This window comes from Athene cunicularia (assembly GCF_003259725.1).
Source record: "Athene cunicularia isolate RWA chromosome 1 unlocalized genomic scaffold, athCun1 chr1_part1, whole genome shotgun sequence".
NCBI lineage: Eukaryota > Metazoa > Chordata > Aves > Strigiformes > Strigidae > Athene > Athene cunicularia.
Window position 1 is genome coordinate 69,912,913 of NW_020799091.1, and position 15,386 is coordinate 69,928,298.

General features: G+C 39.5%; 1 protein-coding gene across 1 annotated transcript in view; it reads right to left on the reverse strand.

Annotated features, from left to right (window-relative positions):
* Window positions 1-1,038: 1,038 nt before the first annotated feature.
* Window positions 1,039-15,386, reverse strand: part of ATP10A (ATPase phospholipid transporting 10A (putative)) — a 118,833-nt gene continuing 104,485 nt past the window's right edge. Inside the window, exons 15-21 of the mRNA XM_026854895.1 lie at window positions 14,420-14,496; window positions 10,467-10,592; window positions 6,029-6,229; window positions 3,749-3,829; window positions 3,554-3,658; window positions 3,033-3,220; window positions 1,039-2,344 (exon numbers count right to left, since the gene is read on the reverse strand). Of these exons, the coding sequence (XP_026710696.1) occupies window positions 1,639-2,344; window positions 3,033-3,220; window positions 3,554-3,658; window positions 3,749-3,829; window positions 6,029-6,229; window positions 10,467-10,592; window positions 14,420-14,496 (1,484 nt within the window). The 3' untranslated portion in view covers window positions 1,039-1,638. The remainder of the gene's footprint in view (window positions 2,345-3,032; window positions 3,221-3,553; window positions 3,659-3,748; window positions 3,830-6,028; window positions 6,230-10,466; window positions 10,593-14,419; window positions 14,497-15,386) is intronic.

The window sequence follows — 15,386 nt, forward strand, 5'->3', positions numbered from 1 at the left end:
GTGTCTTTGCCTTGTCCCTAGTCAATTCTAATCCCAAAATGCAGTTTAGCTACATGTGGATGTGACATGTTTCATGCATGTAATGTTACTTGCAGGCTGACAGCTCTTATTTAGATTGCTTTCATCTCTTCCTTTCATTGGCATTTTACAGTTTCATGTTACCAATTCTGTCTTTGGGAAAGAGGCCAGAGTATAAATCTGAAAAAGAAGATCCTGAGTGGATTAGCAAGTGACACATGGTAGGGGTACTGTGGCTTAATGGGCTGAGGCAATCCATGCAGGAGGCAGGTCACCTGGGACAGAGAGTGGAACGAACAAGTTTGGGCCTTACACAATGGACAGCAAGCAAGGCAAAGGCCATCTGAAAATCTCCGATGGGGAAACGAAGAACTGTACCAGGTAGTTCATACATGGTCATGGTGACTAGATATGAAAGAACCAAGCAGCCTTCCAAGGCTAAAGCCCCACTGGGACCCGTCAGGTCGGCACAGTGCAGCCGCACCCCCACGTACCCACCAGTGGCAGTTTGATGTACATCCATGAAGGGTTGGCTCAGGCATAACCTCAGAAAGCAGTGCAGCTCCCTAATCTGGGGACTGGAGCCAGACTATTTTAGACCAGGCTCAAGTACCTGCACATAGCACTGCACCCTTGCAGCTGGTCGTGCCCTTTCCTGATCACCAAGGACTTAATTTATCGTGGCTGAAACAAAAGTGTAGGTGTCTAAGAAACCTCCACCCTGCCTGTCCTCCACCCACCCCCTGGCAAGCAGGACCGCCTCCTTCAGCAAGACCAGCCTCCTTCAGCAAGATCAGCCTCCTCGTGGTAGTGTTCCAGCAGAGAAGATCACAGATCCTCCCAGCTCAAACTCTACAGTGGACACAATGCAGCGGCTCTTTGCCACCAAATCATTCCTCACAAACAAGCAGCAGCTTTTCTTCCGAAGTTGAACAGCCTGATACAAGTCCATGACTGGCCAATAGCTAGCTGCTCGAAGTGAAGGGCTGAGTTACTATTAATGCCAGACCGGGAAGTCACTTTGCAATATGGATGGTCATTTATTTATTGTTTTATTATGACACATAAAATGCTATGGCTGCAATATCAAAATATGGTGTCACTTATAAAATACCAGTATTATTAATGCGGTGGTAAGATACCGTTAACATTTACAGAGAGGTGTATAATAATTCAATAGTCTTGCCTAATGGTTTGCTCCAGTGACAAAACACCTTGGCAAGCAGATGATGGATGTGCCTATTTATTATAATTTTTTTTCCTCCTTGATTATTGAATGGCCTATAATGCTATCAATAATTGTTGCTGAATCTAGTCCTTTTGAATATGGCAGATAGGTCCTTTGCTTTTACAGTATGTGTCAGAATAAAAGAGAAGCATCTGAAAAATAAAGAGACGGCATTTCCTTACAAAATGAGATGAAAAAATAAAACAATATAAATGGCACTTTCAAGTGTTTCTTTTTATATTTAAAGCTCTTATTTCAATATATTGTATTTAAACATTCTTAAATAATCATTCTGTACCTTTGTTTTTCTGTTTCATCTTTGGAAACAAATAGAGTAATCTCACTATAAATGTGTGCAAATAGAAAATATATAAATATATTTAAGGCCCATGTCATAAAAAGGTGGTCTCGGAATTGTCACTTTTACAATGATCAGCTGGGGTCCCTTTAATTTTGTCCTGCAAGTTATTTGAGCTCTGTTCTTTTAAGCTTTTGAAGTCCACATGCAAAGAAGAGCCAAGCACACACATACTGTCCTGTGTTTCATTTTGTAAACTGCTGGATGACACATGTAAAACAGTCCCAATGCGACTGAACAGCGGAGTTGATGTGATCCACTTCAAGAAACTGAAGTCTGTTTGGTCGACCGCTGAGCTCCATGAGAATGTTGCTCCCACAGGCAATGACTCCATCTCTGAAGTGCCATGTCTAACTTCATGAAATCCCATGGACCTTTCCAGGCTACTTGCTGATGAGGGGTGTTTGTTTTCCCCATACAACACAACACCCTGGGGAGAGGCAGTCACAGTCTGATCTGTTGTATGTTCTGCCTTTGCGTGCCCTTGGAAGAGTGACTCACTTGTTTGAGGAGATGTTGGCAAAGGTGTGCTTTGGTTATAAGCCTTGTTACAATCACTAGCATTTGAGCCAAGGCTTGGTGAGAAGCTGTCTGCAAAGGGTTGTGTCTGACACATTGTTTCCTTTACATTCAACTTGGTCAGAAGCTGGGTGCGAATCTCTGGGGGTAGTTTACTCAACTGGCGTCCAAGCTGAAGCTGGGTTGGGAACAGTGTTCCCTGAAGGGTTCTGTACAGAAATCTGCAAGAGGAGAATGTGCATGTGAAAAGAACTGAAAGAAGGAAGTACCCAAGATATTGTTAGAGAAAATATCCAAAACAAAAGTGCAACACCAAAAAGAGAGTCTAATGTGCCTTTCTTATGTTTGACACAAGAAAGCTTGCAGATGAAAAGCTCTGAATGCTGTGCTAATATTTTGATTAATAACAGGCAGTGTAATAGATCTGTTCACTTAGCCAGTGATCCACCTTTTGAACACACGGTCTTTCATCTTTCTTCATGAGGAATCAAAGGCAATGGGGATCAGTTTGCAGAGCACGTCTCCTACATCCATAAGTTGGCAAGTTAGTCCACAACATACTATCAGAATTTCTGTACTGTGCCTATTATGGGAGGATGGGTTGAATGTGGAAGCACCATGGAAAACCTCACAGGGTAGCAAATCTCTGCATGGCCAGAAAGTTCTATCAACAGTCTACAATTATCCCACTCCTGTGGACTATGGCCAGGAGCTGTGGTCTGTTCCTGTGGTCAGGAGCACAGAAGAGGTTAGACAACCTGACTTCATACAATCGTCTGATGAAAAATCCTGACTTGGCTTGCAAGGCAAAAAGAAAGAGGGAGAGTGGAAGAAGAAATGTATCTTGTCCTCCCAATATGCATAAAGTGCTTTCATATATGTGAAAAGATACGAGAGAAGATACAATACCTGGGCAACAATGCAACAACTGGTGATATAATGCAAGTGAAATAGAACATGGGGTCTCCCATCAGCCTTTCCATAGTCCAGTAGGGATTGGATGGAGGATGGCATACTGGGCAGGAAGCATTGTAAACCAGAGCCACAAAAAAAAATAAAAGGATACTGAAGATGCAAGATGACCAGTGGAGAAAAGTCTAGAACAAAAAACCAACAAAAGAATAATAATTATTTATATTCTGAGAAATTTGCTGTGATTCTGAATTAAAACTTCTTAATATCTGGAGTCAAATTTATTCATAGGAAGAGTTTATAGCCTTGTATTTTAAAAAATTCTTATTATAGATACAACACTACAAAGCTGTTTGCTGATCACAGTTTAAAACCTTTTTCATGTTTGTTTAAAATGTTTGCTAAAAATAGAATGTGCTGAGGGAATGAAACTATCATCTTCTGTTTTTCAAGAATGGCACTAAGAAAAGAACTATGTATATGCCAGCGAGTTTCTATGTAGGCTGTGGGTATCTTACCCAAGTTTTGGTTTCAATAGCCAAATGTAGTATGATGGTGAAAAGAGCTATTGTGGTGATAGGAGTTCCCCAGGAGAAGATATCCACCTCTGAATCATAGTAAGTCTGTAAAGAAGGAGATAGAATTTAGCCCAAGCTGTGTTGCTAGTTCTCCTTGAAATGCTCGAAATAGAATGGCTTAAATCAAACACTTACGAAATAAGGGATGAAGAAGCAAACCACACTTTGATACATAGCATCAATCATGTTCATCCAAAACATGTGTGGTTGGTACTCCTGTGGCATAAAATAAACGTAAGAAAATCAGAGTCTAATGAAAATGCTATTTGCTGAGATAGGTATTTTGAGGGGGATATTCTGATGGGCACTTTTAAGGGCTTGTGCAAATAGCTTCACAACTTTGCCAATCAATTAGATACCCTCGGGGATAAAGAGTCTACCTGCAAGTCACTGTTAGGGGAGGAGACTCTTCCTGTTTCTTTTTTTTTCCCCTGGCAGAGGGTGTAAATTGAATCTGACACTTAGGTCAGCAAACAATTATGAAGGTGCCCACCTGTGCAGTCTAGTCAGACCCCTGATTTCAGGAGGAGCTCTCTGAGGTGTAAGCACATGAGCAAATTGGCTTCACATCATGTACATACAAACACATTGTACTTATTCACAAAAGAGAAAACAGAAAATGCACACATATTTAGAAAAGAAGGTCCACAACAATGATCTTTAGCAGTAATTCATGCAGCAATGTATGCTATGTTATAAATACATATATAAAACATATACATATACATGTATCTGTGTGTGTATGCACAAAATTGCTCACTATGAAACAATATTAAACTAATATTTTCCTTTAAAGTAATATACAATTGCAGGGGTATGGATGGTCATATAAAAGACCTAGATATAAGGAAAAATAGTTTGCAAATGGCAAAGTATTTATTTTATTTAATTTTAGGATATGGGCTACATCTCAAAGCACTGGGTTCATCAGGGTTCCTTCTCTCTATTGAGAATATCACTACAGCCTAAAAATGGGAATTGAAAGATGCTTAGAATGAATTATGGTGTTCTTTGGCCTACTGAAATAACATGTGGTTAAGCACTAGACAGGTTGCTCAGAGAGACTGTGGAATCTCTATTGTTGGAGACATTCAAAACTGGACTAGATAAAGTTCCAAGCAACCTCATCTAGATTTGAAGCTCTTTTGACCAGGGGTCTGGTTCCGACGGCCTCCAGAGTCATCTAAATTATTCTAAAATTCTTACTGGTTTTGAATTGGTGATATCTTTTTTAAAGAAATCTTACCTGAAGCAGGATTTTTGACAAGTTTTTACAATGCCTTTTTAGGTAATTATTCAGAGAATACGCTCACTAGGTTTCAAATAAACTTAGAATGGTCCCTGGGCTTGCCTATGAGAAATAATTGTACTGTGAACCTAAGAGACCTGTCTCCTCAGTTTGCCAGCTGAAGACAGGCAGACACCTCCCAAGAAGCTTAAGCCATTACAAGATTTCTATCACCTTAAAAAGGTGCAAGAAAGGAAGGTAAAGTTACAGATCTTCAAAGTGCAATGCACTGGAACAGAAGAAATGTAGAAAATGGAAAACAACAGCTGTGCGAAAAAGAGCAAATTTGGACTAAAAAAATAAAAATAAGTTCCACTAAAATTCTCCTTTCATCTTTCCAGGACAGTGTATACCAATGTCACTATATGTGTGGAGTACAAAATGCAGGTGTACAGTTAGAGACAAAAACCACTCATTGTCTCCTCTCAGGGGGCACAATGTCAGATACTTTTAAGTAAGACTTTTGCCTTGGAAGCAATGTCTCAATATGGATAGTTTTCCAAGCAGAAAGATTTTCCCACAGTACACTGTAGCTGTAATTACCAGACCTTGTTTGGCTCGAATCCCTCCTGCAATTCATTCTGTTTTCATTGTACAATTCAAGCAGATGGGGACAAGGTGTTTTCAACAGACATTTCAGCTGAATCTGTCATCTGCTGGTGACTACCTCCCTCAGAGTCTAAGTCTATCAACCTCCGTGATTACTCCTAAAGACGTCTTTCTCTTCTGACTGTTTGTAAAGGGCTGGAGCCTGAAGTTTTGAGCAAGTACTGTGAGGTTATTCTGTGAACGTCCGCACTAGCCTACAAGGTATAATCTGCTTTACTTCTGTGGTTATTTGTGAGCCTGGACCATGAGGGAGGTGTTCAGTTTAGGCTGACTTAAAGCATCCAGCCTTCTCTCCTGTTATATATTTCAAATTATAGCTGTTGGGGTTTTTGTTTTGTTTGTTTTAAATATACTTTTGGCAATTAGATACTTTGACTCAGATGAGAATTACAATGAAATAATAATAGTGACTTCTCAGACTTTTTTTATCAGTTGAACACCCTTTGGGAGCAGGGTTGGTTTTCAGTTAAAAGTAAAGACATTTAGGAAAAAAATTACAGAAAGCAAGAAATTGTTACCTCCATATTCTGTCCGCTTTTATAAAGCTGAGGTACAGCGATTAACATGTCAGCTGGCACGTCCTTGTCCAGCACACCAGTAATCAGTTGTGGAAGAGACGAGAAGAGTAAATTAAAGAAGATGAGATACCACTGATCAACCATCGATGAGCCGGAGAACCCACAGTAGAACTGGTACCAGAAGAGAAGGGCCACAAACATCTGAAACAGAACAAGCAATGCTGTGAATATGTCAAGATAAGCAGGATCACCATCCCACTGTGTTCTAAAATCATTCTGATTCCAGTTCTGCAAAGACTTATCTATGAACACTAAACACGTGAGCACTCCTCTTAAGGATACCTAGTCTTTAACTTGCTACTCCTGATGCTCGGACCACTTAGCTAAGCTGCAAACATGTGGCACACCTGCAATTCTTTGTGCTGCTGGAACCTTAGATCTCAGGTGTCAGGGATGACTTCACACAAAATTAACTTTCAGTTCAAATGAAACTATGAGGTGCAATTTAACTAATTGTAAAAAGCTCTCGCAACCATTGCTGACCTCTAGATATATCAGTACTGATCTCATAACACATTACTATCATTAGAATAAGCATTTCCATAATAGTATCCTCTGCTGGCTTGAGATGTTTTGGGAGGTTCTGGTGTCTGCAATAGGTAAATGTGGAACTTTTTTTGCAAGATCAACAAGAGACTAGCAGCAACAAGGGAGGTGAAACTGTTAAGTCTAGGAAAGTTGTCTTAACTCTTCTCTGTGCTTTGAAATTTAGCAAATTATCAGTTCTGTAAAGATTACTCAGTATCCTTTACTCTTCAGCTATATAAAGAAATCAGCTGCATACACAGCTGCAGTGGGATTGTTCATGTAGTTGGGTTGGAATCACCCAAAAAGGGACAAACCACACAACTCGTTTCTTCTACAGTCTCTACAGCATGGAGAACCCAGAGGTTTTTAAGGCTCAGAAGAGGTGCTGATCTCACCTGGTGAGGGAGGATTCTTCCTAGGGAAAGAAAGAAACTCCCAGGCTCAGTACTCCTAAAACTGCATTTTTTATTATTCTGTGTAAAGCGATTAACACTAAATGGAAGGCAACCAGAAAAACCTTGGCAACTGTCCCTCTAGGGTTTTCCCCATTTTAACCATGAAGAAGGGAAATGACAGAACTTCTCCTTTCTCTTCGTCTTTTTGTATTCTGTTCTCAAAAGCTTTCAGCCACCTGTAGTACATTAACCATCATTTTTAGACATACAGAGAGAAATATAGATCTATTTGTATGCCAAAATGTGGTTGAAATTTAAACATAGGAGGGGAAAAAAATGCCTTGGTCGACTTAGTCAATGAAAACTGCTATAAGGAGAGTAAGTCTATCCTGTGAAGGGGAATTGTCACAGAATGAGAGGGTCAGTCCTGCTGTATGTAAATATATATATATAGATATATTGTACATATCTGTTCAGGCAATGTTTGTATACTACATTGAAGTGGCTTGTGTATCAGCAGCAACATACCTCTCACTGTTTGTGAGTCCATACTATAAACTAACCTACTAAAAGTGAAATGGTAGTATTTTTTAAGGGTCACCTCTAGAAATGTTTTTGTAAATACATTTCAGGGAGAATATCTTCCTCCGGCCAAACCAAGACTGAGTTACCAGAGCTTACCTGCTTCAGTACAGTTGGCTGTTAAGACAGCAATTTCATTTAAAAACTGAACAGATTTTCAAATTTATTCCCTTTCCACACACAAGTCTTTTCTAAGAATAGAATTGCAATAAATATGTGAATTTAGATAGGTTTCTCTCGCTTATTTGAAATAAACAAAATCCAGCTAATCCTGGACCTAAGAATTTTTTCTCTCTAGAGCCTTGCTAAAATTAACCTGTCTTGGAAACAGTTTGGCTCTGACAAAAAAGGCTAGTTTGATGACATACAGTCAGCTGAAAACTTTCCTACAACATTTAATACAGGTCTCAGCAGTGCTGTCAAAGAAACTGTACAAATAAGTGACATTTCAGTAACCAGGCTTAAATCAGATTTTTTCCCTCTGAAATTTTATTTTGCATTAAACAAAGTGTTTAATATTAAATATATTGTTCCCTCTTGCTTCTGTGCATCACCCCTCTGAAAAAGTCAAAACAAATTTACATAAAATTGAATTAGATTTTAAATAAAAAAGGTTTGCTTTTTTTTTAGCTCAGATGAGACTGTTTTATTAATATGGCCCCAGACAGAATTTCTCAGTGAATGAAGTATATGCTAAAAAATGTCCAGTGCTGTCTTGCAGGGATAATGTATAAAGGGAAGAAGCAGTGCATGCTTGTGCAGGTAGAATTTTGTTTACATGAAATCCCTTTTCATCAAGTTCAAATACTTCCAGTCATGCTATGGTTTAGTTTATATTTTACTTATATTTTTATTACCTTCAACAAGCCAAACATCTTCTTGGATAAGGCATCTGAGTTTCCAAATGGCTTTTGCAGCAATTTGGAGTTTAAACTTTGAGTTAGATAGGCTCCAGTGGAGAATGGAAAATTTCATAATATGAGCAAATGGGGAAAAAACACTTGAGGAAACAGAAAACTTAGAACATTTGCAGTGTAGCTATCCTGACTCTCTGCAGAGAATCACCCAGAATAGTCTCCTTGCAAAAGGATCAGGTGCTCACATCTTACATTTCTGAATATTCTTTCCTTGAGGGCAGGCACTGTGTCAGACATATTCATGTCTATATGCTGGATACCCCACTACAGTTTTAGAGTCAGTAGCAACAAGTATTGCTCAGAAAGCTCTCAAGGCTGCCAAAGCAGAGCCAACACAAAGAGATTTCTTCAGTTATATTCCAGCCTTGAGGCAGCAGCTTCTGAAAACGTCTTACTAAAAATGGCATGAGAAATAATACTCATAATCAAGGGGAGTTGTACCAGAGGAAATGGAAGATTTTATATGAGCTGAACAAAAATGTAGATATATAAACAACATCTCTGGCTGCTGATTGCTGGAATGTCTTATGTGTATTACTTATTTTCTTTTATTTATTTTAATGTAAGATGGCTCTGCATACACTTCTTGGAAGTTCAGATTCAATACTGTCAAGCCAAAGAGTATCTTGGAAACATTCAGCACTGGGGGTGGGAGTACAGATGTTCAGCATCACTCAGGATCAAGCCTTAAAACTCAGGCATTTGAACACCAGCACATACTTCACTGTTGTGCTTCAACAGGTGACTCTCCACTCAGTGTAGCATTATTTAAAGCTGCTTACTATTTCATACTCAGACAAGAATTCAGACAGTCCAAGTCTCTTTTTTCTTTTGTGTCTGGAAGGGTGCTTGCATGCAGTTTCTGGTCAGACCACAGAAGGTATTTTAACACGCTTGTGTTAACATAAAGATGCTTTATTAAATTCTTTAGCTCCCTTAGGTATTCCTATGATGTTCAAAATTTTGAGAAAATTATGGTCTTCCTGATAAAATACCCGCCTTCAGATTGAGATCAGATAGGAATTAGTCAGGCTAAGAGAAATTTGCATTAAAAAGTTGCCCCTGATTAAAAAATTTAAGGATTAGATTAAATTTGGCAAGCAAACTTTACAAAATCAAGAGCTACTTTTTTCCTGATACTGAGGATAAAATCCAGTCTCCTGTTCACAGTTCACATGTAGCCCTCTGGAGGAGAGGTCTGAAAGCTCTGGCTCTCCTCTTTCCTGCTTCTTCCTATCCCTTGCTCCCAAGGTGATTTGTAGGTGTCACAAGTGAGCAGATCTGTGTGCCTGCTTGTTAGGCAGTTTTCAATCAATCATCTTTGTACTCCAAGATCAATGCAAAGGGCCTTTGTTAGGGCCAAGGAGTCGAGCTGCTACTGGCTCAGTGCCCAGTACTGGACTAACTCCTGTTTCATGCACCAGGGAGGAAATGCAGACCCGTAGTCTGTTCTTTACCACTGTATGCTTCCTTTTTAATGAACTCTTTTGGTTAGTTGGGATAAGATTAATCAAGAAAAAAACCATCCCAATCTCTGCATCTGAGATACAAAGAGGACTCAAATTATCCCAAGTCACTAGGGAATATGTACAGTGATTCATAAGCAATGACGAGATAGGGTCAGAAAGAGAAAACACAACTGCTACTTGGACTGACGCTGGATGGCTTTCACATTAAAGACACTTGTTCCTAGCCAGCTAAATTCTGCAAAACTACTCTATAAAGAAACTTTTCTTATAAGCAGTGCTTGTTATTTCTGTTACCTAATTTGCACATTCAGCAGCACACTGTAGCTGTTATGGAGCAGGTCCTGTATTTCTGCAAATGGCAGCCAGCTGTCTTTCAACTCTGCAAATTTCTTGCAGCTTATTTATAAACCATTGGAAGGCTGACCTAATGCTCACTTAGCACCCTGGAAACATGTGATGACATAAAGGTGCCAAGTCAAAGACTTACTGCATTTTTGTAGAAGAAATACAGCACCATGTTGGCAAGTCGGGAATAACACCAGTGGCCATGAACAAGCAAGAGCTTCTCCAAATGCCGGAACCTTGGGATTGCAAAGTCACTTGCCATCACCGCCTTTAGTGAAAGAAAAGTTGGAATCATTATCATAAAGCATCACTTTCAACACCAACAGTGAATCTAGTTATCTTCTCAACTCAATTTCCATTAGTCAATGGAAATTATACTGATGAAGCATGAAATCCATTACAGTGCATCTGAAATACACCTATTGCAGAACTGTTTTGGAATACTCATGAGCAGACCCGACAGCGTGGTAGAACATGCAAGGGGACCCGCTTCTCACCCAAAGAAGGTTACAGTCTACATTCTAGATGGTGACAAGCAGCAGCAAAAAGCAAGAGGTGGGAGAATGGCTGGCAATTGCAGTTGCACAAGCATGAAAGCTCAGGGCCCACGTGTGAACATATTGGTGGCTGTAAAATCTTTCTCTATAAAAACTACACGGTACTTACAGGGCAAAATAAATTTCCAGAGAATACAATAAGAAAAGCACAATTAAGTGGTTGCATCATAATTACAGGACTTTAAAGACAAAATAATAAAAATATTAGTTTTAATTACATTTGCAATCCTGGCTTATAAAGTTTACTTGGCTATCCTGGGACATCAGTATTTTGAGGGATTTGTAAAATTACATATTTTCTAAAACTGTCTGTGAAAAAAATCACACTAGATGAGACTCCTCTGGGACTGTGCAGACTGCCAAATCACACTGACAAAATGAATCACCCAGTTTCTCTCTACTTCTGACTAAAATTCAGGGTACTGTCCATCTAGAGGAGACCTTGTAAATGATGGTGTTATCACAGTGGTTTCACGATTGTCCTTAACCCCAGGATCACACTAAGATTTCATTTAATATTATTTTACATTTAGTTTTCTATTTTGGTATCAACTTTCTTCTCACAGGTCACCAAAAACAAGAGGAAAGGTGAAAACCTCCAAAGGACCAATGTCTTCTTCATACTCTGCAGGGTATATTTCAGCTGTATTTTTACTTGAGAAACATCTTTCCTTTTAATTTTTCTTAATTCCTTTTCACAGTAAATCATCAAAAGAGCTCAGTTTTCCCAAGTAAGTGCTTGTAGAAGCTATTAAAATAAACTCTAAAACAGTATGCAAGAGAAAGTGTAACAATGCATTGTAATTTAAGCTGTACATGTATATAAGCACTGGGACATTTTTTAATATATTGACACATTCTGGGATTTCTCAGGTACTGAGATACACTTGTTACAACCTCCCAGCACAGAATAGCCTGATTTGTCTTACAGACATACAGCTGTCTTGTAGTTTGAGGAGAACAGAGCTGTGCTATGTTCTGCTTCCTTGTCCTCCACCCCATCTCAGCCTATTCCAATGTTAAAACAAACCCGTTAGCTTTTTTGAATTTGGGCTTCTAACACAGCACCTCACAACACACTGTGAGAAGTGTTGGGGTTTTTTCTTTTTTATTCCATTTTGATTGCAGCAAGGAACATAGTGAGGAAGATGGTGTTATCCAATTACATTTGCATGTTTATTTTGTCTCAAAATATCCCCTTGATTTTCACATTTTTATTTTTTCTTCCAGCTTTTTCACAGGAAAAAGTGATTCATGCTCCACATGTTTCTACAGAATGTGGAAAGAAAATAAATCAGAGTATTGCTGTTTTAGACATCTAAATGCTCAATGCCTTCTGAGTACCTGCATGTGTAAGATTCTGACAGCTGTTTATAGTAAAGAGGCCTGCATGGTTCCTCAGGACCTTCCAGTAAAGGAAGGCATCTATAAACATTTTCCACTCTGTTCAACTTTCATTTAGAAAAAAAACAGGTAGTTTAATGGGTTAATGAGCAAATAGTTTTCAGATCTGAATATGCTGCAAAAGCCAGGGGCATTTGAGGACTGGTTATTGTAAGTGTATGAGCTCAACTACAAGTGGTGTAATGGGGAGAGGTGTAAAAAAAAAAAATGCTATAAGCACTATGTCTGCATTAGGAAAAAAAGTGATCTGAATTAATACACAGATGATAGGAGCTGATAAGTTCATAAAGATGATAAGACCCAAGGAGTTTGGGGCAGACTTTTTTGAATTGATAGGCTTGGAGACGACCTCACAAAAACAGTCTCCTCTGTGCTCTCTAGAGCCTGGACTGACTGCAGAGTGATACTGCAGAAGTTATGCAAAGCTCTCAGTGCATGGTGAAGGCTGTGGAACAACAAATACACTTGGTATCAGCTTATTCCAAGCCTTCCTTTCCTCCTGCCTTCTTCAGCCATCAGACTCATAGGGTCTATGTCTGAGATGCCATATCCACAACAAGTATCTGAATACTTGTGGTAGCTTCTTTCCAGTCTAATTTACAGCTGCTGACAGGCTTGAAGAAGCATTTTAAATAGATTGCAGGCCTGAAATCTGTCTGTTTGAAGAGCACTGATGGACATACATTTTCCCTGGAGATTACTCTGACTGAACCCACTGGATGGTTACAAGAAGGAGAACAACTATAATATCTCTGCTGGACAAGGCTGCAGCCCATCTTCTCCAGTACCCAGCCTCCAACAACAGCCAAGAGAGCATACCTTCAGAAGAGTGTATAAATAAATAAGGAAAACACCTACTGACTTTTCTCCAGACTACTATCTTAGCTTCTGGTGATCTGCATGTCAGGAAATGCACAAAGTTGACATCCAGGTTCATAGCTCAGTTAAATTTTCGTTTCATAAATTTGTGTGTTGACCCAAATAAATTACAGCATTCATGAAATCCCATGGAACAAAATTCTACAGCCAACTTGTGCACTATGAGAAGGAGGCCCTTCTTCCCTTTCAAGCAAAACATCCAGCCAGTGTTGCAAAAAAATGCAGTGTGAGTCAGAGAATGACTGACCCATAACTAAGTTAAGAATACTCATCTGCTCTGGTCCTCAGGATGGAAACACTTCCTATCTTCTCTGAAGAGCTCTTTGACATATGCTCAGCTACTCTATTTCCTCATGCTATCAGTCTGCACCCAGCCCAAATACAAGGCAGGCTGTGGAAATGAGGCATCTTCCTCATTCTCTGTGTCTTATTGCCATGTCTGGTGCTAATGCTGCAACCGAATTGCACTAGCAGTAGAGGAGGCAGAGGTAATAGGTAATACAGTAGGTAATACACCTCATACATATACATCCTCTCTTCTGGGGATGGGAGAAATGCCTCTTATACAGTGGTAAATACAATAATCACAGGCTGAACACATCCAAAAGACTACAGGGAAAGTCCCCTTATCTTGCTGTTCTCTGTGGCAGGAAACGGGGAGAACACCAACACTTGGAATAGTGTGTAGAGAGTCGTAGTTCTGCAAAGGGCTGCAATTTTCTCTTTCTTCACTGTTCTGCTCTCTGAATAGGCTGAGCGAGCAAGATGTGTGGGTGGCTGGGCTAAGGGTCACCACCACACCATGCGTATAAGCTGCATCAGCTGGATGGGCTTGTGCAGCTACTCCACAGAAGTACACCCAAGCAATACAGGAGAGAGGAGAATAAAAGCCAGAATAAGGTGAATCTTTATTTCCTAAATTGTGCATAGCTGAGTTTTTTTGTTTTTTTGTTTTTCCTTTAAACCAGCATTTAATAAATTATTTAAATTATTTCTTAAAACATATTGCTTAGAGGGATCTGGTAAGATGAATTTTCTGAGAAGGCAGCAAGTTTAAACTCACCACAGATCTGAGAACAAGCTCAAACTCAAGCTGAAAGCATCCTTTGATGTGCAGCTGGCACTCCTGAGCACAGCTTGCCACTTCTCCCTTACCTGCACTGTCTATCCAAAGGCAGCTTGGTCAAGCTGATATATGGGAAGTGCCTATTTTAGCCTTTCATAGGAGTGCTTTTCACTGAAAGAGCAACATTACCTGCATGCCTTCTTGACCAGAGATCCCCACGCCAACATCTGCCACTTGGATCATGCTGACATCATTAGCACCATCACCTAAAGATGAGAAGATACAGCTTTGTTGTCACTAGTAGACCAGAAACAGTTAGCAGCAGCATAGCAAAGGAAAACCAGTTGTGTTGGCTGAGTATAGTAAGTGAGATGTGTACTGAGTGTTGGGTGAGTATAGTAAGGCTGATGTGGCATAGGAAGAATCCATCTTTGGAATGTAAGGTTCAAAGCTTGGCAAAACTGCAACAACAGTTTGATCTTTGTAGACTTTTTTTTTTTTTTTTTAAATCATGGAAAAGTAAAAATAAAACAAACACCTCTCTTTTTAGTAAGACCTAAAGTTCAAGTATCTGGCCTGAACTACTAAAACACTGGAAGGCTGAGAATGAGCTTCCCAATACTTCTGCTTCCTGATTAACTTGCTGCCTGCAATCAGGTATGACTAAGAACAAAATGTGCAAGGAGGTGAAAACAATGAGAATGTCTACACAGTAAAAAATACAATTAAATTAAAAAGTAGATGAATTCTTGACTTGGATTGACCAGTCTGAGATCTTTAATACACCCACCACAGGTAGACTTAACTACAATGGATGCATAGTCACCATCCCTTGCTCTGCTTCCAATCATGATACCACAAGTGATAGGTGCCATAGAAAGGATACCAGGATGGGATAGGTATCTACTCTTAAATTTACAACCAGTGTGCTAGTGGAAAACTAAAGTGTATTAGCTAATGATGAGACACTTGATTTTAAACTTCAGTGGCCACATCTCACTCCAGTTTCCCTGCTGTTGGCACATATAAGAGTGGTATCTGCTCACCTGACAAAGCTGATGTCTTTGTGACTGTGTGACATAACCTCAAGTTAGCTCATGTTGGCTAAATGGGAGGACGTATACAGTTAGGCTTTTAAGCCAGAGCAGGAGCTTGA